This window comes from Podarcis cretensis, assembly GCF_951804945.1.
Source record: "Podarcis cretensis genome assembly, chromosome: 8".
Classification (NCBI taxonomy): Eukaryota; Metazoa; Chordata; class Lepidosauria; order Squamata; family Lacertidae; genus Podarcis; species Podarcis cretensis.
Window position 1 is genome coordinate 82649950 of NC_137177.1, and position 24456 is coordinate 82674405.

The 24456-nt window shown below is 47.2% G+C and overlaps 1 protein-coding gene across 1 annotated transcript in view; it reads left to right on the top strand.

The window, feature by feature from the left end:
* Positions 1–1707: 1707 nt before the first annotated feature.
* Positions 1708–24456, top strand: part of CLCN6 (chloride voltage-gated channel 6) — a 40497-nt gene continuing 17748 nt past the window's right edge. The window contains exons 1-14 of the mRNA XM_079986889.1: positions 1708–1859; positions 5624–5683; positions 7035–7100; positions 8764–8829; positions 9730–9796; positions 12340–12446; positions 14036–14162; positions 14669–14736; positions 16379–16437; positions 17286–17418; positions 19667–19780; positions 22207–22373; positions 23335–23461; positions 23908–24037. Of these exons, the coding sequence (XP_079843015.1) occupies positions 1779–1859; positions 5624–5683; positions 7035–7100; positions 8764–8829; positions 9730–9796; positions 12340–12446; positions 14036–14162; positions 14669–14736; positions 16379–16437; positions 17286–17418; positions 19667–19780; positions 22207–22373; positions 23335–23461; positions 23908–24037 (1372 nt within the window). The 5' untranslated portion in view covers positions 1708–1778. The remainder of the gene's footprint in view (positions 1860–5623; positions 5684–7034; positions 7101–8763; positions 8830–9729; positions 9797–12339; positions 12447–14035; positions 14163–14668; positions 14737–16378; positions 16438–17285; positions 17419–19666; positions 19781–22206; positions 22374–23334; positions 23462–23907; positions 24038–24456) is intronic.

Sequence of the window (24456 nt, forward strand, 5' to 3'; positions counted from 1 at the left end):
TCTTATTGTTACTCTAAAGACTCCCACGGGCTACAGTTCATCTCTTACCTCTTTTGCAAATTTCCTTTCTCTCTTATTGGAGCCTGCCCCCTTGTGGCGAAGCAGATGTACAACCACGAATTATTCTTATTTTTTAATGTAATTACTGTAAAGTGTTAGGCGATAGGTGTCAAAAGCAAAGGTGGTTCAGGAGGGGAAAACCTTACAGCTGCCCACATTAATTGTGATATAGAAAAATTAGGGGTGACTGTTTTTGCTGCCCAACTCCCCAAGAGACTGAGTCCTCAGGGGCGAAGGAAGGCGTTGTGACACCCAGGGCAGGTGTCGCTACGTAGGGCGCATGTGCGTATGTAGCGATGCCGCACATGTGCTGTATAGTGGTTTGCAGCCGGTGACACTGCGTCCCCTAAGTCCATGATCGGTCAGAGATGAATGGATGGAGGCAGGATGCAGTGAAAGCAAGGATGATCTTTATTTTTTCTGTTGCAACAGAGTTCCCTCCCCTCCTAGCAAGATGTGCAAGAGAGACCCAGAACTAAGAAGAAACATCTCTTTTAAGGGTTTGCATTTTGGCGGGGAGAAGAAGCACACCCCCTCTACAATCAGTCAGAAATCACATATAAGGTGGGGTTGCTGTGGCTCAGGCAGGCCAAGGGGTGATATTCCTGAGGACTGAGCAAGTTTTACATAGTTCCAGACACATTTTACACAAAACATTCGCATTTGATAAGACAATCAGGATGGCCGTCAGACATCCCTCAATTCACAACATCTGGACGAACGATGACAATTAATACAAAGGAGGTTCATAGACATAGGAGAGGAATCCCTTCAGGAACCTCCCCGAATTGCTATCTGCCTACCTGTTCTCAAGTTTAAGGAGGCAGAGGAAATATTGAGTCTCTTTAGGGGGAGCCAAGATGGCTTTTGAGTTGCTCTCCTGTACTATTTTAGACATGTGGTTTATATACTTACGTATTTGTGTTTACGTTGTGCAATTATCAACATTTATTCTATATCTGAGACCTTAGAATTCCTTTTAAAAAAATTTATTCATTTGGTTTTTCAGATTAAAATTTCACAGTCACATATACAACATAAAAACAAGATTCCAAGGAATCTCTTGGGACTTCCCTCCTCCCCTTTGTGGGTTCTATTGTTAATCATTTCATCCTGCCTCTTTTATGAAAACCCAAGTCTTTTACCGCTCTATTGTGTCCAAAATTCACCATTAAACTGCAATGGAGACCTCAGGATTCCCATGAAAATTGGGAGGCTTTAAATGTCGAGGGCAGATTGCAGCCTCAGTCTAAACCACTGCGCAAAGCAGATCGGAAGGAGCAGCCCATCCCTTAGGAATGAATACAAAGCAAGATCCTAGTCCTCAGGGACTCGCTTGCAGAGCCGCGCTTTCCAGGCTGCAGGTGGTCGGGGCTAATAATAATAATAATAATAATAATAATAATAATAATAATTTATTTATACCCCGCCCATCGGCTGAGTTTCCCCAGCCACTCTGGGCGGCTCCCAATCAAATGTTAAAAACAGTACAGCATTAAATATTAAAAACTTCCCTGAACAGGACTGCCGCGTACCCGGAAATCTCCCATGCAGAGAAAACAAAAAGTTGGACCTATCTGCATTTTTCTGAGTTTCGTATCTCTGTGGGCTTCGCTACCAGCACTTCCGTTTTTTGACCGCGCCCCTCCTTGCTCGTCCAGCGGCAGGGCGCATGCGCGGGGTTCTCCGGCTGGCGTCTGCCTGGGGCTACGAGGAAGATGGCGGCCGGCTGCGGGGCTGGCGCTTGCTGCTGTTGCTGCTGCTGCGGGGAGAGGGAGAGCCGCACCCCGGAGGAGCTGGTGAGGGAGGGGCGCCGGGGGGGGGGGGGCCGCGAGAGCCTGGCTGGAGCCAACACCCTTGCCTGTCCCCATTGTTTGCGGTGTGCTTGGTCTTGGGAGGTGGCCGTAGCAAAGCGGGGGTGCCTCTGAGCATGAGCAGAGTGGACTTCCCTCTTCCAGCGAGTCTCTGCAAAACCCTCAGCTCCTGCGCGTGGGTGTGTTTGCAGCGATTCATTGGAAAGGGAAAAACCGCTCTGTGCATGCTCAGAGGCAGCCCCGCCTGCTTTGCTGCAGCTGTAAAATCTTACCCCTTGGGACATGCATGTCTGAGGGAGGGGGTGCTTCTGTGCATATACAGAGTGCTTCTCCAGCGGGTCACTCTGAAGCCTTCCCCCCATATATCTGAGGTTCCCCGCCCCCCCCCCTATATATGTACTGGCACTCAGAGGGGGCATTGCAGGGATTCGTTGGAAAGGGAAAACTGCACCCTACATGCTCAGAGACGGCACTTGCTTGTCATGTCTATATAAATATTCTGTCTTGGAGCATACATCTCTTAAGGGGGATGCTTTTGTGCATGCACAGAGTTCCTTTCCAGTGGGTCATTGCAGTGATACTTGTTTATCTCACATGTATAGACAGGATTATATTACACGTTAGTTCTAGTCAAAGCAGAACCATTCAAATTGTTGGACATGTTTTCCTAGAAGCCTATTGGTTTCAATGGGTTTACTCTCAATAGGCTGTTGTCGGAAGCAACCCATCTTGGGTACTGGAGTGAGGTGTCTTGCAGCATCTAATGTAATAATTTGAAAGCCTGTTTTTTTGTTTGCAAATGTATGGAATAGCATGTACTTAAACATTTCTGCGACTGTTTACACCCTGATAAAGAACTAGCCCTTTCTTGAAAGATGCAAACTTTTAAATGTGGGTATGCAATAATGGAAATACATTCAGTGATATTGATGGGTGATATTGGAGAATTCTGATATTTACCAGTTGAGAATCCACTGAGCACCTTTGCTAAATGTTCAGATGTTATCTTTTTTTTCATCAAAATGCAGGTTCATGACAAACATTTCTGCTGTAGCCTATTGGATCTCTTCCAGTTCTTAGGAGACCCTCTATTTTCCCCTTAGAGCTACAGTTTTTAGAGTTTCCTGGAAAGATGGGAATGACTGTTAAACCGCTCTGGAAATTGTAGCTGTGTGAGGAGAGTAGTTTTTCCCCTCACTATTCTCAGCACCCATAACAAACTACATTCCCAGGATTCTTCAGGGAGAAAGCCATCGTTGTTTTAAAGTAGCATAATAGTGCTTTGGAGGGACGCAGGTGGCGCTGTGGGTTAAAGCCTCAGCGCCTAGGACTTGCCGATCGAAAGGTCGGCGGTTCGAATCCCTGCGGCGGGGTGCGCTCCCGCTGCTCGGTCCCAGCGCCTGCCAACCTAGCAGTTCGAAAGCACCTCCGGGTGCAAGTAGATAAATAGGGACCGCTTACCAGCGGGAAGGTAAACGGCGTTTCCGTGTGCGGCTCTGGCTTGCCAGAGCAGCGATGTCACGTTGGCCACGTGACCCGGAAGTGTCTCCGGACAGCGCTGGCCCCTGGCCTCTTAAGTGAGATGGGCGCACAACCCCAGAGTCTGTCAATACTGGCCCGTACGGGCAGGGGTACCTTTACCTTTTAATAGTGCTTTAAATGTGTAGAGCAGATGGAACCTTACTATCACAGTTCATTCTTTTTTCTTTTCTTTTTTAAAGTAAACCCAAAATACATGAAATTAAAGGCTGATTGTTTTAGATCCGGGGTTGCCAATTCATTCTCAGAATTTTCTGGGCAGGCAGAAATGAGTGGTGAGTGTTGGTTTGTAAGCTGTGTGAGTTAATGGTGATGTCTGTTGGCAAGGCAATGTGTCTTGGACACACAGTTGATACTGGGAGAGATCTGCTCCTCTAAGTACTTGAGTCCCAAGCAATTTAGATCTTTCTACACTTTGTTGTTGTTGTTGTTGTTTAGTCGTTTAGTCGTGTCCGACTCTTCGTGACCCCATGGACCAGAGCACGCCAGGCACTCCTGTCTTCCACTGCCTCCCGCAGTTTAGTCAAACTCATGTTGGTAGCTTCGAGAACACTATCCAACCATTTCGTCCTCTGTCGTCCCTTTCTCCTTGTGCCCTCCATTTCCCCCAACATCAGGGTCTTTTCCAGGGAGTCTTCTCTTCTCATGAGGTGGCCATTTCTACACTAGCACAGACCATATAAGCTAGTTTAGTGTTCGGGGCTACAAATGCTGTCCAGAACTGATGGGAGTTGTAGTCCAAAGTTTCTGGATACCACCTGTTTGTCAAAATATATTAGCTGTTCCATATATTAGCTCCTTTAAAAACAAAAAACAAAAAATGCTGGTTTTAATTTATATGTTTGCTTAAGATATTGTAAGTCGCTTTGAATTGCCATGGCAAAAAGCAACTAATAAATTTAATTAATAATTTTATATGTGTGTGTGTGTGGCTAAGAGGTTGCATTTTATTGTCTCCTTGTTGCATATTGATCTCCCTATTTTATTTTGTTCTTAAACTGAGGTGTTTTGCAGGGTATGGTTTATTTATGGTTCTCATGGTTAGGCTGAGAGGCAGTGACTGGCACAAGGTCTCACAGTAAGCGTCATGCCTGAGTGGGAATTTGAACCCTGGTCTCCTAGGACCTAGTTCTTGACACTCTTAACCATTACACCACAGGGGTTGTGGAAAGTGTTTCCTGGGTTTTTTTGTCCGTTTGGGGGAGTTCAAGACTGCAGCTGGTTTGCCTGTTTGGGGCAGCAAGTTCTGAATATTACTCAGTTTTCCTTCTGTGAAATGGGGGCCCACAACAAAGTTTTCCAACGTACCTTCCAGGTTCCCAAAAGTTGGGGACCACTGGATTACCCCAGTATCAAACAACAACGCTTTGAAAAAGAATTGTTGTGGATCAACTTGACTTCCATTTACTTCTGAGACTTAGTACCCTTAACCCTACTGGATCACTATCAATCAAAATGGAAGACTACATTATATGAAAAGCTGGGGTTTTCGCCACAGGCACTGATAGCCACAGGATATGAGAAAGCCAGAGCAACAATTCGCCAACAAATCTGGGAAGTAGAATTTCAGTGTCATGTGAGTGAGATGAATAAGCACCCAGCAGTCAAAGACAATGGGAGAGGTTTTACCCCAGCAATATATCTGACAAAATTACAAATATCTAAATATAGACGGTCGTTCACCCTCGCTAGATTCAACATGCCTCCACCTGCCTTATTACAGGGCAGATAGGTGGGTAAACCATATGCAGAGCGAGTCTGCCCCTGCGGCCTGATAGAGGTGGAAACAGTCTCTCATGTCTAGCTACGATGTTGTTTTTATGAGAATATACGCTTGGTCTTTATCACCCCAGTTATACAGAAAATTCCAAGTGGGTCTGAACCTCAATGCTTAAAATCCCTGATAGAGGATAAGGATCCAGAGATCGCGCTAAGGGTGGCCAAATTTTGCACAGCTGCTGTAAAACGCAGCTGTGCTGGTACAAAGACTAAGGCCTCAGATGCAAACTCTAGATAATATTTTAGAGACTAAGACCTAAACCACATTTCTAATGACTTGTCATATTCATATTGTTTATTGTCATACTCGATTATTAATTCAAACTTGATTCTGTTGTGTTTTATGTTCGTTTAGTACAGTATGTGAATCTGGTCTGGGACCATAATAAATTTCATTCATTCACTTCTGAGAGTTTTGATTTGTTTCCCAGACTATCCTTGGAGAAACTGAGGAAGAAGATGACGAGATTCTCCCACGTAAGGACTATGAGGTGAGCAGTGATGGTTTTGTCAATGGGCAATTAAAAGAAACAGATGAGTGGGGGTTAAGAAGCATAGGCTCCTGTGAAGGGTATGTGTGCCTCCACAAATGTTGGATATATAAGCTAGGTACCAAACAACACCTTAAATCTAGGTTACAGTTGCCACAACGGGGTGTCTGTTTGCCAGGTGGTTGGACTGGATGACCCTCAGGGTCCCTTCCAACACTACAATTCTATGGTTCTATGACCTCAACTCCGTTGCTTGACTGTAGCTTGCTCTTGCGACAATTCACTTGTCCCAGGAAGCAAGAAGGAAAAATGCACACAGTAGGAATGGAAATGAGATTAACCATGAACTAAGGCTAGGGACGCGGGTGGCGCTGTGGGTTAAACCACAGAGCCTAGGACTTGCTGATCAGAAGGTCGGCGGTTCGAATCCCCGTGACGGGGTGAGCGCCTGTTGCTCGGTCCCAGCTCTTGCCAACCTAGCAGTTCGAAAGCACGTCAAAGTGCGAGTAGATAAATAGGTACCGCTCCGGCGGGAAAGTAAACGGCGTTTCCGTGCGCTGCTCTGGTTTGCCAGAAGCGGCTTAGTCATGCTGGCCACATGACCCGGAAGCTGTACACCGGCTCCCTTGGACAATAAAGCGAGATGAACGCCGCAACCCCAGAGTCGGCCACGACTGGACCTAATGGTCAGGGGTCCCTTTACCTTTTAAGGCAGAGCTTCTTAGACTGTGGTTGCCAAACTGGTGCCCAGAAATCTCCACGTAATTGCAGTTGTACCCCGTGCCGGTAATATAATAATAATAAAAAGTGTTTATGCCCCACCCTCCCCAGCCAAGACTGGGCTCAGGGCGGCTAACACCAGATATAAAACAATTGATTAAGATGCAACTTAAAAACAAGATTAAAATACAACATTAAAACACAGCCTCATTTCAATAGAAACTCAAATCAAAAACTTTTTGGGGATGAAAATGTCAAATCTTCACCAAGGCCAACTATTCAGACTGGTCCTACGTGGGCCAGAAAAAAGCCAGGGAAGTCCCCAAATAGGAGTTCCATCACAGAAGGAAAGAGGGGGCCTGGCTAAGTTCTGAACCCTTCTCTGAACTTAGACCATTGCTTGACTTTACTGCCCCTAACTATCTTCAACACAGGATGGGGGCTATTGGCCATGTCAACTGAGTCTAATGATCTCTGGAGGGCCACAGCTTCTCCCTCCCGGCAACTTCTGTCTGGAGTAAGAAATTTCTTTTCGAAAATGTGAGTGTGAATGTAGCGGTTCTTGCTGTCTTCCTCCTGTATTATGGGTTGCGTTCAAATGCGCTTGCCTTTCTTTCCCACCCACCTGCAGAGTTTGGACTATGATCGTAGCATCAACGAACCCTACTTGGAAGTTCTGGAAAGTCTTGACAGCAAGGTAAGATGGTGTAGGGAAGTTACAGTCATGGGAGTAATCTGTTTTTGCTATTTTATTTTATTTTATTATTATTATTTTTTAAGATATTTATTAAGTTTTCACAACAAAACAACAACAAATTTCAAGACAGTCAACAAAAACAAAAAGCACAAGAAAAAATACAAAGACACAAAAATACAAAAATACAAAAACATAAACAATTTTTTCTAGTTTCTCCTCTTTAGTTAACTTATTTTCCTGACTTCCTCACGCCTCCCTTTTTTGTATTCCACTTAGAAATTGGTTCAGCAAATTCATATTATTCTTCCTCACATATTTTAGCTTCGAACTTTCATCTAATATCAATCCATTTTTACCTTAATACTAGAACCCCTTCATTTCATTTCAATGTCATCAACATTCAAAAAGTTTACAATGTTTCTGTAAATAGATTTTAAATTTCCTCCAATCTTCTTCCACCAACTCTTCTCCCTGGTCTCGGATTCTGCCAGTCATTTCCGCCAATTCCATGTAGTCCATTACTTGCATCTGCCATTCTTCCAAGGTGGGTAGATCTTGAGTCTTCCAATGCTTTGCGATGAGTATTCTTGCTGCTGCTGTAGCGTACATAAAGAAAGTTCTATCCTTCTTTGGCACCAATTGGCCAACTATGCCCAGGAGAAAGGCCTCTGGTTTCTTCAGGAAAGTATATTTAAATACCTTTTTCATTTCATCTGTTCTTGTTATTTTAGTCTTGATCAGCTAGCTTAGGGCTTCCCTGCCTGGTACTTGTTGCTGTAGTTGAGGTCTCCCCTTAGTTATACATAAAGCCACAGAGATCCTCCATTCATTTCCTTCTTGGTCATGAGAAGGCGAGGGCTATTACCTTTTCCTTCCTTGAAGAGTACAATAGAGTTGCAGGAGGAATTTGGAAGCATGACAGTCTTTCCCACTTCCTCTTTCAGCTCTGTGGACTTTTCAGTGCTCAGATTAATTCTACTGGATCTGACTTTTGCTCAGGGTGGATTTGATTTAAATCAAACCGATTTTTTAACAGAAAGACTCATTCTTGCTGGTATAATCGTAATATTTACAACCAGTTAGAGGTTTCATTTTTGGAATAATAAATTTTCAGAGAAGTTTTTACAGTTACATCAAAAATAACTGATTTGGTTATACTATTAGAAATACATAGATAATTATGAAATTATTGTGAGGTTTAATAAGTTAACTGTTTATATTTGGACAACTGTACTTTTTTGGAAGGAGAAAAATAATTATTTCTTTAATAACAATTTAAACAATTTAACTAAAACAATAACATTATAGTATACGTATCCATGTTTGTTAACTGATGTGGTTAAACATTTTTTTAAAAAAGAAGACTTAGAGTGAGTTTTAGCACGCATGAAAAACTTAAAACAAATCCTTATTTCCTGATGAATAGCCTTTTGGACTGTAATGTAACTTAAATAGAAAACTGTCGTTAGAAAGTTTTCAAAAGCGTTTTATTTTAAAAATCTGATTTAAATGAAAAAAAATAATGGATTTTTATCCACCCTGCTTTTACCCCAATCCTTTGGAAGAGGTGTGTGTGTGTGTGTGTGTGTGTGTGTGTAGCTCAGCCCAGAGAACTGGTGAGCAGCATGATTCCCAACTCTGTCTTTTCCCCCCTCTCTTGCAGAAAGGCTGGCGGTATGAAGCGGTGAAGTGGATGGTGGTTTTTGCCATTGGAGTCTGCACTGGGATGGTGAGGGTCCTCGCTAGCTTGCTTCCTCCAGTGAAGGGCAGATGCAGTGCTAGTCCTACTCAGAGTAGACCCATTATATCCCGTTCTTGTGCCCCACAGAGTAGACCCTGTCTACACTATACCTTTAAAGCGCTAGGGTGCCACTTTAAACAGCCGCAGCATCGCCTAAAGGATCCTGGGAACCCAAATTTGTTAAGGGTGCTAAGGGACCCCTTTCCCCCTTGCAGAATTACAATTCCCAGAGTTCCATGGGGAGAGGGACTGATTCTTCTCCATCACACACATTTTCAAAGGGCATTATTGCTTTGCATTTGTTTTATTAATAATGATGTCCTGGCATGGGGAAGAAGAGTTATATGTTAAATCGCTCTGGAAATTGTAGCTCCGTGAGGGGGAATAGGGGGTCTCTGAATAATTCTCAGCACCCTTAACAGACTACACCTCCCAGGATGTTTTGGGGGAAGTAGAATCATCTGGTTTTTGTGTGGCTTGAACATATCCTAGTATACATGTATTGATTTGCCCATTTTTTTGACTCTGGACCTGCTCACCACTCATGCTTGTTTATTTTTTATTTTTAAAAATCTATTATTGCATTAAATCTTGCATTTCCTCCAAGGATCTCAATGTGATGTACACGGTTCCACCCCTCTTTCCTTGTTTTATTCTCAGAACAACCCTTTGAGGCAGGTTAGGCAGAGAGACGGTGACAGGCCTAAGATTACTTAGCAAGCTTCATGGCTGAGGGTTGAACCTTGGTCTCCCAAGGTCCTAGGCTGGCACTCTGACGGCTATGCCACACTTCCATGCGGCCCCCAGTAGGATGAAGAACGTTCCCTTTTCTGCTGCAGTGTAATGGTGCTGGTCTTCTTTTCCTTAACCCCTCTTCTCCTCTCGCAGGTTGGTCTCTTTGTGGACTTCTTTGTACGACTCTTCTCCAGACTCAAGTTCCACATCGTGCAGAATTGTATCCACCTTGGTTTTGTCATTTCAGTGGCCTCTCTAATTGAGGCAGTGGCTGGGTTGAACAGGAGAACCCAAGGAAGTATTTTTGAGAGTTGGTCTGAGAAGCCTCGCTTGGCTTCGATTGAGACGCTTGATTTATGTGACCTGCCCACACCACTTAGATTCAGGGTGGGAAGGAGTAATGATCACCGGGAGACGCTTCTTGCATATTTGCCAAACGGGGGTAAGCCAATGAGATCATCGGTGTTAACAGAATATTTTATTTTATTTCTTAAAGCAGTGCAGATAAATGAAAATGAGTGAAGACTGTAAAACCAAACTCAAAATCAAAATGCATGATGGAATTAAAATGTCTCTAGTAGGTGCTGGCAGTTCAGCAGGGAGACGGGGCCTGTCTGACCTCAGCTAGGAAAGACTTCCATAAAATTGGGCCCACAATACTGAACCCATGATTCTTGAAGAAGAAGAAGAGTTTGGATTTGATATCCTGCCTTTCACTCCCTTTAAGGAGTCTCAAAGCGGCTAACATTCTCCTTTCCCTTCCTCCCCCACAACAAACACTCTGTGAGGTGAGTGGGGCTGAGAGACTTCAGAGAAGTGTGACTGGCCCAAGGTCACCCAGCAGCTGCATGTAGAGGAGCGGAGACGCGAACCCGGTTCCCCAGATTACGAGACTACCGCTCTTAACCACTACACCATACTGGCTCTCTTGGTGGCTGTGAGCTATAGAGCACCACTGACAGTAACTCCCCCAAAGAATGAGCAGGGATATAAGGATCAGGCGGTCCTTGAGGTACCCTGGCTTCCTACCCCACCCCCCCTTTGACGGTAGATAAGCAGAACAAAAAGCAGAAAGCAGAGACATCACCTTGCCCACAAAGGTCTGTATAGTTAAAGCTATGGTTTTCCCAGTAGTGATGTATGGAAGTGAGAGCCGGACCATAAAGAAGGCTGATCGCTGAAGAATTGAATTATGGTGCTGGGGAGATTCTTGAGAGTCCCATGGACTGCAAGAAGATCAAACCTATCCATTCTTAAGGAAATAAGCCCTGAGCGCTCGCTGGAATGACAAATCCTGAGGCTCCAATACTTTGGCCACCTCATGAGAAGAGAAGACTCCCTGGAAAAGACCCTGATGCTGGGAAAGGTGGAGGGCACAAGGAGAAGGGGACGACAGAGGACAAGATGGTAGAATTAAGGGTTCTACTCACTTCCTCCCTAGTCACCCGCTTCACTTCCGCAACTTGTAACCTGATCTTGCAACCGCTGTGCTTTCTGCACTGCCACCTTATCTGCTGTCCTTGACCTTGGGCTGAGCGGCTGGACGCTTTCCAGCGACATTGAGTCTGTTAACTCTCTCTCTCCCAGTTCTTCCTCTCCTAGCTGTTCCCCACCCAGTACTTCCTAGCTTCTGCCTTCTGAGCTATGTCCCTCTGCAAACCGCTGTTCCAAATCTATACTGTCGTCCTGCTCCTGGGAGGATTCCGGATCCTCATCAGGAGTAGGGGGAGGCTCCCACCATTCATCCTCAGAGCAGCCCTCCTCAGCATGGTCCCTGACACGTGGACATGAGTTGCTAAGGGCCTTGTAAATTAATGCAAGGAACTTTAACCCTGCCCACTAGCATGTGGAGAGATGGTGCACACTTTGGAGCACTAAGGTTACATGCTGGTAAGTCTGTCCCTCAGGGCATTTTGCACCAGCTGCAGCCCCCAGCTCAGCCCAAGGAAAGCCCCGCAGAGCGCGCACCGCGGTAATTGAGTTTTGAAGTTGGGGAACCTCTGACCCAGAGGCCATATTCGGCCTTCCAGGTCCCTCTGTGCCCTCGAACCCTGATAATGTTTCTGGTTTGCCTGGATGGAGGAAAGAGAATTGTGTGCAAGATTGTGCGTAGAAACTAGGGTAAAGGTAAAGGGACCCCTGATCATTAGGTCCAGTCGTGGCCAACTCTGGGCTTGTGGCGCTCATCTCACTTTATTGGCCGAGGGAGCCGGCGTACAGCTTCCAGGTCATGTGCCCAGCATGACTAAGCAGCACGGAAATGCCGTTTACCTTCCCTCCAGAGTGGTACCTATTTATCTACTTGCACTTTGATGTGCTTTCGAACTGCTAGGTTGGCAGGAGCAGGGAGTGAGCAACGGGAGCTCACCCCGTTGCGGGGATTCGAACCGCCGACCTTCTGATCAGCAAGCCCTAGGCTCTGTGGTTTAACCCACAGCGCCACCCGTGTCCTGTGAAGAAACTAGCCTACCATAAAAAGGTAAAATGCACATTGGTTGCTCAGTCGACTTCTGCCTCTGGCCTCGCCCGGCACGTGGCCCCTAGGAGCTTGCCCAGAAGGGAGTGCGGCCCTCAGTTCCTTGCCCCTGTAATGTGGGCAGGCTGGCCGTACCCATTCCTGTGGCTCTGTCCCTGAAGCAGCATGGGTTGAAGCAGTTGTTCTTTGCCGATAAATGGGAACTCTTGTTGCATACGTCAGCTGGGATAAAACAGAGAGGTCTTCCCAGGCTGGCTGCGTCCATTTCCTTGACTCTCACCCTGCAGCGGTGGAGGAGTGCAGTGAGAAAGGCTGCCTTGCGGTGTCCCTGCTGGAGCTCCTCGGCTTTAACCTGACCTTCATCTTCCTGGCCAGCCTCCTTGTCTTGATCCAGGTAATACGGAGCAGCCAGCCGGGCTTGAAAGTTCTCCAGTGCGCAGAATATTCTATAGGCCAGTCTTCCCACATGAACCTGAGTTAAGTCGTTGGTGGGAAAGGGGAAAGAACTTTCCGTTCTCTACTTTGCAAAAAAAAAAAAGGTTTCTTGCCTGCCATCGGTTCTTGCTCACCCTAGGCAACCAGGCAAATAGTTACAGAGCAGGCATGGAGAACCTTTGGCCCTCTAGATACTGCTGAATGACAACTCCCATCATCCCTGGCCATTGGTTACATTTGCTGAGGCTGATGGGAGTTGTAGCTCAGCAACATCTGGAGGGTCAAAGGTTACCTACACCTGAATTGCAAGCATGGACTAAAATTAAGGGAATTGAGCAACCTTTTTTTACCAACCCATTTCTCTGGAAAGCTGTTGAGGCATCCCTTGGGCCAAACCCAGTCTTCAGAATTACTATTACTATTATTTTATTTGTATTCCGCCTATCTGGTTAGTTTGCTCCAGCCACTCTGGGTGGCTTCCAACACATATAAAAGCATAAAAAAACATCAAACATTAAAAACTTCCCTAAACAGGACTGCCTTCATGTGTCTTCTAAAAGTTGTGTATTTCTTTATCTCCTTGGCATCTGATGGGAGGACGTTCCATAGTGAGGGTGCCACTACCAAGAAGGCCCTCTGCCTGGTTCCTGTAACCTCACTTCTTGCAGGGAGGGAACCGCCAGAAGGCCCTTGGAGCTGGACCTCAGTGTCCGGGCTGAATGATGGGGGTGGAGATGCTCCTTCAGGTATGCTGGGCTGAGGCCGTTTAGGAATTTAAAGGTGAGCACCAACACTTTGAATTGTTCTCCTAAAGGATTCAAGAACACCACTTGTGCCATTATAAGTACATTTGTGGGTCAGACATATGAACCTTCTTTAATTCATATTTTGCCTGGGTCTCGAGCATTACGCCGCCTTATTCATTTAGAAGATTAATACGCCATTTGATCAAAGAGCTTGCCAACAAAATGGTAAAATGAAACCTGGCTAAAATCCACAAACCAATTAAAAACAAACAAGGCCTAAAACCACCATCATTAAAAAGACAAACAAACCAAAATCAATAACACTTGAAAAAACCCACATGTAGATACATAGGGATATAGGTAGCCGTCTTATACTGAGGTTCCTGTGGTCCAATCCAGTTCAGCCGTGGCTCCCTGACTGGCAGCGATTCTCCAGAGTTTCAGACTGGGCTCTCTGTCCCAGCCCTACCTTAAAAAGCCTGGAATTAAATCTGGGCCCCTCTGTGTGCAAAGCAGGTGATGTGCGGCTGAGCTTTGGTCCTTCCCCTAAAGAAAAACTAAGATCCTAGTCCTCATGATTCTGAGCAGAGGGCTGATTTAAATAGAAACCTAGGAAGCTCATCATACTGAGTCAGACCACTGGTCTACCTAGCTCTTTGTTCTTCACACTGACTGGTACTCTAGGGATTTCAGCAAGGGTTACCCCCAGCCTTACCTGGAGGTTGCTCCCAGGGATTGAGCCTGGACCTTCTACATGGAAAGCAAGTGCTCTGTTCCTGAGCTGTGGTCCTTCTCCTTTCAGCCTGTGGCTGCCGGTTCTGGGATTCCGGAGATCAAATGCTACTTGAACGGAGTGAAGGTCCCTGGGATTGTTCGCCTCCGGACTCTGGTGTGCAAAGCTCTCGGGGTGCTCTTCAGTGTCGCTGGAGGTAAGAGGGGACCTGTCCCCTGTGGGATTCTGCTCCCACCTGCATGACACTTTTTATTCTGTCTCTTATCCTTCCAGCTCCCAGATCTTGGCTTTTATAGAGAACTCACCTAAAGGTAAAGGTAAAGGTACCCCTGCCCATACGGGCCAGTCTTGACAGACTCTGGGGTTGTGCGCCCATCTCACTTAAGAGGCCAGGGGCCAGCGCTGTCCGGAGACACTTCCGGGTCACGTGGCCAGCGTGACATCGCTGCTCTGGCGAGCCAGAGCCGCACACGGAAACGCCGTTTACCTTCCCGCTGGTAAGCGGTCCCTATTTATCTACTTGCACCCGGAGGTGCTTTCGAACTGCTAGGTTGGCAGGCGCTGGGACCGAGCAGCGGGAGCGCACCCCACCGCAGGGATTCGAACCGCCGACCTTTCGATCGGCAAGTCCTAGGCGCTGAGGCTTTAACCCACAGCGCCACCTGCGTCCCTGCCTGTCACCTACCTGTCTCTTTTTTCCAGGTCTCTTTGTAGGGAAGGAAGGTCCCATGATCCACAGCGGTGCTGTGGTAGGAGCCGGACTGCCTCAGGTGAGTGCCAGCAGAGGTGGTGTCTTGCCAAAAGCCAGGTGGCTCTTTTAATGAGATTTAGAAGCAATACAAACACAAGTGAGTGAGAAGAACCTTACGGTCTTCAAACAAAAACATCTAGGAGGTCCCGGGCCACAGAGAGGTTAGGCTGGCCTCAACCAGAGCCAGGACCTTTTTGGTTGTGGCTCCAATCTGGTGGAACGCTCTGTCACAAGAGACCAGGGCCCTGCGGGACTTGACATCTTTCCGCAGGGCCTGCAAGACAGAGCTGTTCCACCAGGCCTTTGGCCAGGGCACAGCCTGACCCCCTCCTTTGGCAATCCTCACAGAGTCCAATGGTTGCCATTAATCTGATTTGAACTATTTTATAATGAAATGATTTTAAAATGTTGTATCATTTTACTTTTGTTAGCCGCTCTAAGCCCGGCTTCGGCTGGGGAGGGTGGGATGTAAATAAAATTTTATTATTATTATTAAGATTAAAGATATTATTCTGAATAGCAAGCATTATATACATTACCAACCAAGCATTATATACATTACCAACCAAGCATTATATACATTACCAACCAAGCATTATATACATTACCAACCAAGCACTTTGATCTGCCACCTCAAGAAGTGAAGTGACTGCCAGGTAACCCTCCGGCTATGAGTTCGTACGCGAGCTTCACAAAGAACTATGCCCCCAAACCATCCGCTTTACAGATACAGTGGTGCCCCAAAGACGAATGCCTCGCAAGACGAAAAACCAGCTAGACGAAAGGGTTTTCCGTTTTTCGAGGTGCTTCGCAAGACGAATTTCCCTATGGGCTTGCTTTGCAAGACGAAAACGTCTTGCGAGTCTTGCGATTTTTTTCGCTCCCCCCCCCCTTTTGCTAAGCCGCTAATAGCCGCTAATAGCGCTAATAGTGCTAATCCGCTAATAGGGTTGCTTCGCAAGACGAAAAAACCGCTAGACGAAGAGACTCGCGGAACGGATTCTTTTCGTCTTGCGAGGCACCACTGTACTAACTTGTTAGCCTACGTGCCTTGCCCGACTAGCTAGTGCAGATTATTAATCAGCTAGCCCCCTCTTCCAATACTGCATGTTCCTCCAAGCATGTCTAACATCAGAGAAGGTAAGAAGGTACCCTGCATTATCACTTCTTCCTTCCACCAGATTACACATTAAAGGCTGCTATCAGCCATCAAAGAACTTTAACAAGATAGAGAGGGGAAGTAAACAGAGGCAGGAAGGAAACAGGGGCAGGAAGAGATGACCATGTCAGATCACTAAACTCATCGAAATTACAAATATCTTCCGGAGAGATTGTCCATACAGGTGGTCAGTCCATGTCCATTTCTGAGCTTGCAACAGGGATTCCTTGCAGGCTTTCAAGTCTCTCGTGAGAGCTTAGAGACTTAACCCTTTTCAAGATTCCAAGAAGTGGAATTCTGTTCTTAGAATTCTGTCTCATGAATTTGTGCTTGCCTCTAAGGACCTGAGCTCTCTTCCTAGTTCATTTACTGTGCTTTGTGTGTGTGTGTGTCCTCAAAGGGGATCACGGTTTATATGCAGAGCACGGTCTACAGTAATTGTGTGTGCTTGTATCCGTATTGTTCAGCTTCTGAATTGTTATTTCTCTCTTTCTCTGCCCAGTTCCAGAGCATCTCTTTGAGGAAGATCCAGTTCAACTTTCCCTATTTCCGCAGTGATAGGTACATTACCAAATCAGGGTGGGCATGTGGGTAGTGGTGGTGGTGATTTCAAATGTGCTCTCTTAAGAGATGCATCTCCATACCTGTGGTTTATGCCACACTTGGGCATAAGTGGGTGGACTGATGGCGAATCACTGGCTAGTTTCTGGAGAAAACCTGATTCACATTTAAAGGAGAGAGCAATTTTTACATGCTCATGGGAACTGGCGCTCACAGTCAAAGAAGTTGGGTCTAACGCACATTCGTTAGCTGACAAATGGGGGTTGAATCCTGCACAGCTTGGCTGTGCATGCCTGTTCCCCAGCTGCAAACAGGCACCTGCAGCCCAAAGCACACCACGGGGCTGCTTAATAAGCCCTTTTGCAAACAGCCTTGCTCTGCTCTTTGAACTTCCAGATTTCCAGAGCCCCACGCTGCACTTTGAAGTCCCAACGATTGGGGCTTCAAAGCACACTGTTCCCTGATTTCACTATGATGTGAGGTGATGGATCCCGTCCCCCTGTGCCAAAAAGGTTCCCTGTCCCTGACCCAGCCTCTTTTGTTAAGAAACATCTCCTAAGAAAAGCTCACTAAGCGTGTGAAAGCTTTAAATGGAACGCGAGACTCTTGACGACTTTATACAAGTGCTTACCTTTCTATTCCATTTTTTGACTACAATTCCATGACAGAGCATTCTCCACTAACACATAAGCAGTTGTGGGATAATGCATTTCACTAATGACAATGTTTATATCCTACTTCTGGCATCCGTTCTTGCAGCATCTGAAGCTCAATTGGAAACCGATCAGAACATTCTTTAAAAAGAAAACACTATCCCGATTTCTCCCTCAATTTTTCTCTCTTTCTAGGGACAAGAGGGATTTTGTGTCTGCTGGAGCTGCTGCTGGTGTGGCCGCAGCCTTTGGGGCCCCAATTGGTGGCACACTCTTCAGCCTCGAAGAGGGCTCGTCCTTCTGGAACCAGGGCCTGACGTGGAAAGTGGTGAGGTCCTAAAGGGATGATTTATCACAAGTTACTGGTTGAAAAATGAGTTTGTACTGAAAATGAGTCTCTGGGAGGAAGACTATACCAAATCTTGTAGGTAGGACTGGCTCTGAAGACGGTTCGGAAACTTCAGCTGGTGCAGAATTCAGTGGCCAGGTTGCTCACCGGAGCAAGACGGTTTGAGCATATTACACCTGTCAGAGCTGCCTCTAGGTCCCAGCTCACAGAGGACCAACGCCAGGCTGTCGTTATGTACAAAAGTCTTTATTGAGGTTTAGTTTCCATTTCAAAGCCACAGTGCGCAGCTCTACGTCTAAAGCCTAGACCGGCGAAGTCCCGTCTGAGTCTCCTCCCCTTCCACACCAGTTTAAGACTCTCGCTTTGCTCCACCTCTTCCTAAGTTCCTTTCTCCTCTGGGCCCTCCTGCCCGCTAGGGTTTCATCCTTTCTGGACTCCTCTGACGCTGACCCTGATGATTCTTCCCCCTCCTTCCGGCGGGCTTTAGGACCTGGTTCCCTATCCGGGCTACCTTCTGTGCCGCTCGCCTGTACATTTGAACTGGGCGCGCGCGCCCAGCCTGCAACTTTCCTCTTGACCGTTCCCTCGCTCTCCGATGGAGGCGTGGTCAACCCTGACTCATCTTCTCTCGCTGGTGGTGCATATGTGGGCTCTGATACCTGGGACTCCTCCCCCCCACTACGCTCTGGTGGGGAAGCTGGTCCTGATTTCCAACTGCTGCTCTGGGAGTCCCCGCTGGCCCCTTGTTTCTGGGGTGTCCCCCTTGGGTCCCCCCTTGCCCTGCCCAACGGCGCCCCCTTCTGTGAATCTTCCGATTCGCTGGAGAGGCTCACGGAATCTATCGGGCTGCTGTCATCCTCTCCTACGCTGCCCTCGGATTGCTCCCCCTCGCTCTCCATCTCCTCTCCTCCCTGCACTTCCGCTGAGTCCCGCAGAATTCAGTGGCCAGGTTGCTCACCGGAGCAAGACGGTTTGAGCATATTACACCAATCCTGGTCTGAGTGTACTAGCTACAAATTAGTTTCCAGGCCCAATTCAGAGTGCTGGTTTTGCTCTATAAAGCCTTAAATGGCTCAGGATCGCAATACCTCAAGGACGCCTCTTTCCATATGAACCTACTGAACCCTGAGACCATCCTCTCAGGCCCTCCTTTGTGCACCTCCTCCTTGAGAGGTCCAGAGGGTGGCAACACGAGAACGGGGCCTTCTCTACAGTGGCTCCCCATCTGTGGAATGCTCTCCCCAGGGAGGTTCACCTGGTGCCTTCATTACACACCTTTAGGCACCAGGCAAAAAAGTTCCTTTTTAACCTGGCCTTTGGTTGACTTGATTGACATCCTATGCCCTTTAAAAATGTGGTGACTGTCAGGTGCGAGTGGTGGTTGCTCGTGAGTAACCAGGCAGGACTCCAACCTGTCTTTTACAGGTTTTATTGTTCAAACTATTTACAGTGCAGAACCACAAAGTTCATGTCCGTCTTAGTCACTTGCAGAATCCGGGAGTGGCCCCTTCCGGCTTCTCCCCCAGCACAAGAACTTTGGGATCCCAAGCCTCCGCCTCCCCTCTTTGCGTTTCACCCCTCTGTGCATGCTGGGCGATGGAAGGGGTGTGCGTCTCTCCTGCCCAGCCTGGCGAGGTGAGGCACTGGGGCTCTCAGTAGCATCCTTGAGCCCTTTCCTCGCTTGACTGGCCCCTTCCCTTTCTTCTTCACTGGAGGTGTGGCTTTTCCCACTGCTGGAGGAGGAACTGCTCCTCAGGAGTTTTGGATGCTCTCTGTATCCCTGTGGCCCCCCCTGCCTCCCTCCCCTGTTCCGATGGCAGTCCCCTGACAGGTGACTTTTTTGGAGTGGGGTTGTTGTTAGATTGTTGCTTTTATTCTGATTATACATGCTGTGATCTTTTATGTGATCTGCCCTGAGACCTCCGGGTATAGGCACCACCCCTTTCAAATGCTACCTTCTCTCCAGTGTGGTGTAGTGGTTAAGAGCGGTGGACTGGTAATCTGGTGAACCGAGTTCGCTTCCCCGCTCCTCCACATGCAGCTGCTGGGTGACCTTGGGCCAGTCACACTTCTCTGAAGTCTCTCAGCCCCACTCACCTCACAGAGTGTTTGTTGTGGGGGAGGAAGGGAAAGGAGAATGTTAGCCGCTTTGAGACTCCTGAAGGGGAGTGATAAAGCGGGAAATCAAGTACAAACTCTTCTTCTCTTCTTCTTCTTCCTTCCCCAGCTCTTTTGTTCTATGTCTGCCACCTTCACTCTGAACTTCTTCCGCTCCGGGATCCAGTTTGGAAGTTGGGGTTCCTTCCAGCTCCCGGGATTGCTGAATTTTGGGGAGTTCAAGGTAGGTATCGCTTGACATGAAACGATGCGCGGTATGGAGAAATTGGAGCAAGGAATGTTTTTCTCCCTTGTAACATTAGATCTCATGGGTATCCTGTAGGAATGATCGCTGGGTGTGGAGCACACTCCTTGCCTGCGGGCAGCCTCAGCTGCCTGTACGCATGATCTTGGGGTGCGGGGCACGCCCCCCCTCACAGATAAAGCCACAGCTGTCTGAACATCTTGCGATCTCAGTAGTCAGCCGTATCCTATCTGTGACCTTTGTCTCCTTCGTCATACACCGTGCAAGGGGAAAAGACGCGGTGGAAACAGGTGCCAAAATAACTTTGTACCACCCCACGATCTCGGGACTGGAAGATGTGTAAAGGTCACAGCCCAAAATGTACAGTGGTGCCCCGCAAGACGAATGCCTCGCAAGACGAAAAACTCGCTAGACGAAAGAGTTTTCCGTTTTTTGAGGTGCTTCGCAAGACGAATTTCCCTATGGACTTGCTTTGCAAGACGTTTCGTCTTGCGAGTTCTTGCGAGTTTGTTTCCTTTTTCTTAAAGCCGTTAAGCCGTTAATAGCCGCTAAGCCGCTAAGCCGTTAATAGTCGCTAATAGCCGCTAAGCTGCTAAGCCGCTAATAGCCGTGCTTCGCAAGACGAAGAGACTCGCGGAACGGATTAATTTCGTCTTGCGAGGCACCACTGTATCTGCCTGGGTTTGCATATTGTGTCAATAAAAGGAGCCTCCACAGAGCTGGCCGGCAGCTTGCTTGCAGCTCACCTGTGCGCAGCTCACCTGCATTATCAACTCCTGCCACTTCAGTATCCAATGGAAGATCTGTGACAGATAAACAAAAGCCCTTCACACAGCACATGGTCACCAACTTGGGCGGCTTTGAAAGAGGATTAGAGAAATTCATGGAGGAGAAGGCTATCGATAGCTACTAGCCATGATTTCTGTGTTCTGCCACCATGATGGGAGGCAGTCATGGTCCTGCAGACCAGTTGTTGGAAACCACAGGAGGGGAGAGTACGCTTGCTCTCGGGTCCTGTTTGTGGACATCTGATTGGCCAGTGTGAGAGCAGGATGCTGCACTAGATGGGCCACTGGCTGGCTCCAGAAGGTCCTTAACAACAACAACAACAATTTTATTATTTACACCCCACCCTGTTGGCTATTTGCAGGTTTGTTGCGCTGCAGAATGCGTGCTGGGGAGACCACACATTTCAAGAAATGCAAAAGTAACTTTTGCTAGGTTTTAATAACAAAAACAAAAACTCCTTTTGCACTAAATTACAATACAGTGGTACCTCGGGTTAAGAACTTAATTCGTTCTGGAGGTCTGTTCTTAACCTGAAGCACCACTTTAGCTAATGGGGCCTCCTGCTGCTGCCGCGTCGCCAGAGCACGATTTCTGTTCTCATCCTGAAGCAAAGTTCTTAACCCGAGGTACTATTTCTGGGTTAGCGGAGTCTGTAACCTGAAGCGTATGTAACCCGAGGTACCACTGTATATCAATAAGCACGACCCATCCACCAGGGTACTGAGAGAGCTACATGCTGCTCTTTATATACCAAACCCAACAGATTAATAAACATAACTTAACAGCACCTGCTATACTGCTTCACAGCTGTAAAACTAGGTCACGTTATTTGCTCTGGCCTTTAAAGAAATACACATCTTTTGGAACAATAATGAACCTTCAGATTTAAAGAGACCATTCAACACACCCATCTGGCTGGGTTTCCCCAGCCACTCTGGGTGGCTCCCAACAGAATATTAAAAACACGATAAAACATCAAACATTAAGAACTTCCCTAAACAGGGCTGCATTCAGATGTCTTCTAAAAGTCAGATAGTTGTGTATTTCCTTGACATCTGATGGGAGGGCGTTCCACAGGGTGGGTGCCACTACCGAGAAGGCCCTCTGCTTGGTTCCCTGTAAACTCTCTTCTCACAGGGAGGGAACCGCCAGAAGGCCCTCGGAGCTGGACATTAGTGTCCGGGCTGAGCGATGGGGGTGAAGACACTCCTTCAGGTATGCAGGACCGAGGCCGTTTAGGGCTTTAAAGTTAGGTTCTTATTAGAAACAGTGCAGTTATTAAAAGTGGCCATGAAAATTTAGCAGCATGTCAGTACATAAAGCACAGGCTGTCACTAGCCTCTGCAGGAAAGAAATGAGCATAACTTACTAGCAACCCAGAGCGAGGCTTTAACATAACATGACATGGTTAACAAGCAAGCGCTTTTGAAAGTGACATGGAGTGGAAAACCCATCCCTTTAGTCCAAAAAAGAGGTTGTGTTCTCTTTTTTCACCGTGTGCCTGCTTCTTGATTTCCCCCCCCCTCCTTGAAGCATAAAATGAAACGGCCACACCTGCCTCATTTTCTCTCTGTTGACTCACCTGTTTCCCTTCCTTTCGACTCCACTCCCTCTAGTGCCCGGAATCTGACAAAAAATGCCACCTGTGGACGGCCGTGGACTTGGGCTTCTTCATCCTGATGGGGATCTTTGGCGGCCTCTTGGGGGCTACCTTCAACTGCATCAACAAGAGGCTGGCCAAGTACCGCATGCGGAACGTCCACCCCAAGCCCAAGCTGGTCAGGTACCTGCCACCTTTACCCTGCCCGTCATTGTTGTCGTCTTGTTCTGCTGCTGCTACTGCTGTGTGTGTGTGTGTTTGCCAGACTGTTAGTGAAGAAGGGGGTCAGGGTTTGGGAGCCTTGACACATATTGGATGCTCTCCATCCAGGAAAACGAGCACATTATTACAGGCCAAGGGCACTTACCAGCAAGGCAAAAGTTTTTGGAAAAGATGTGATGCAGGGTCAGCGGTCGGGGGGGCGTAGCCTATTGGCAAAACCTATTTGGTGTTTCGCAACTTTCTGTCTAGTTGCAGGACCTTAGCCAGACCTAGCAGAGTAAACGCAGAATCCACGGAAGCAATTGGCGACTTGGCTGCAGACAGGATAGACGAAGCAGGAACCAGGAACTTGTAGTCAGGTGTTTATTATATACAGTGGACTATTTACAGGAACAGAACACGGATCTTTTGCTAGCTCTCTCTGACACGACTCACAACTCCCACACTGACACACAGAACTACTGAATATGAACTCCGAACTAACACATTCCAGCTAGTAGGCCATTAATTATCACTCCTTTGAGAGAGCTTGACCAATCAGGGAGCAGACTCCACGTCTCTGTTATCACCAGACAGACTTACTCCTTCAGATTGCCTTCTGGCTGTCTGCCAAACCTTAATTGACTCTGTGTGAGTAGCTGCACGTACACAGTTTCCCAACATAGCCTGGGGAGGGTCTCCCAAGGGCCAGATAGGAAGCCCTAGGGAGTCACATCCGGTGTCCTCCAGATGTTTGAGACTACATCTGCCATTTCCCCACCCCTGGACTATCTTGGGACAGCCTGTTGCGGGGATTTCTGTGGCTTCCCTGTGGAGGGACCGGTGGTGGGCGGCAGCAGTGTGGAAGGAAGGGCGGCAGCAGCGAGCGGTTCTGAGCCACCGAATTCCCTTGCACGCTTCTCTTGCCTCTTCTCACTTGCAGAGTCTTGGAGAGCCTGCTGGTGTGTCTAACGACCACCCTTGTGGTGTTTGTCGCTTCCATGGTTCTAGGGGAATGCCGGCCGCTGTCTTCCACCAACCACGGGGGCAACAGCTCTCTCGGCCTGCAGGTAAGAGCGAGAGCCGCAGGCCCTTTCCTTGAAGAGAGGGGTAAAAATGATGGCAATGAACACATTCCTCTGCCCTTAGTTTTAAGTGCACATCCCTCGGTCCCTCTACTACCGATGCTAAGTGTGTGAGTGCCGTTCCTTTTTTATTTTATTTTTATTTTTATTTTCCCCCATTTTTTTAATTGATTTTCCTTTTTTTTTTTCAAACAAACAAACATAAATCTCAACCATATTAAAACCAAACTTAGTAACATTGTTAAGTGACTTCCTCATATCCCCCTGGTTGAATTTCAGTGTATATCATTTTAACGGTTTTCCAAAACCAATATTCTTATAAAATTAACTTAATCACTTAACATCTTTCTTTCTTCCCGATTCCGCATTAAACCTATTAATTCATCCTTTTTTATTTTATTTTTAACTGTTGCTGTCTTGTTACGGGTTAGGATTCTTCATCTGATGAAGTGAATTCCAGCATTAAGACATTCTTCTGCCCAAACGACACTTACAACGACATGGCAACCCTTTTCTTTAACCCTCAGGAGTCTGCCATCCTGCAGCTTTTCCACCAGGAGGGTGAGTGGTCGCTGTGAGGAACCCAGAGGGCATGCTGGCAGAGCAGCGAAAAAGGCTGCTGCTGGCTTCTTGAAAATCACACCCTGGATATTTTTGGGTGCTCAGGCTCTGAGTGTCATTGTAGCCAAAAAAGGGGGGGGGGACCAATGCAGGCATCATCCAAGGATTGTAAAAGCATAAAATATTCAGGGAAATACCATATTTTTTGCTCTATAAGACTCACTTTTTCCCTCCTAAAGTAAGGGGAAATGTGTGTGCGTCTTATGGAGCGAATGCAGGCTGCGCAGCTATCCCAGAAGCCTGAACAGTGAGAGGGATCGCTGCTTTCGCTGCACAGCGATCCCTCTCGCTGTTCTGGCTTCTGGGATTCAGAATATTTTTTTTCTTGTTTACCTCCTCCAAAAACTAGGTGTGTCTTG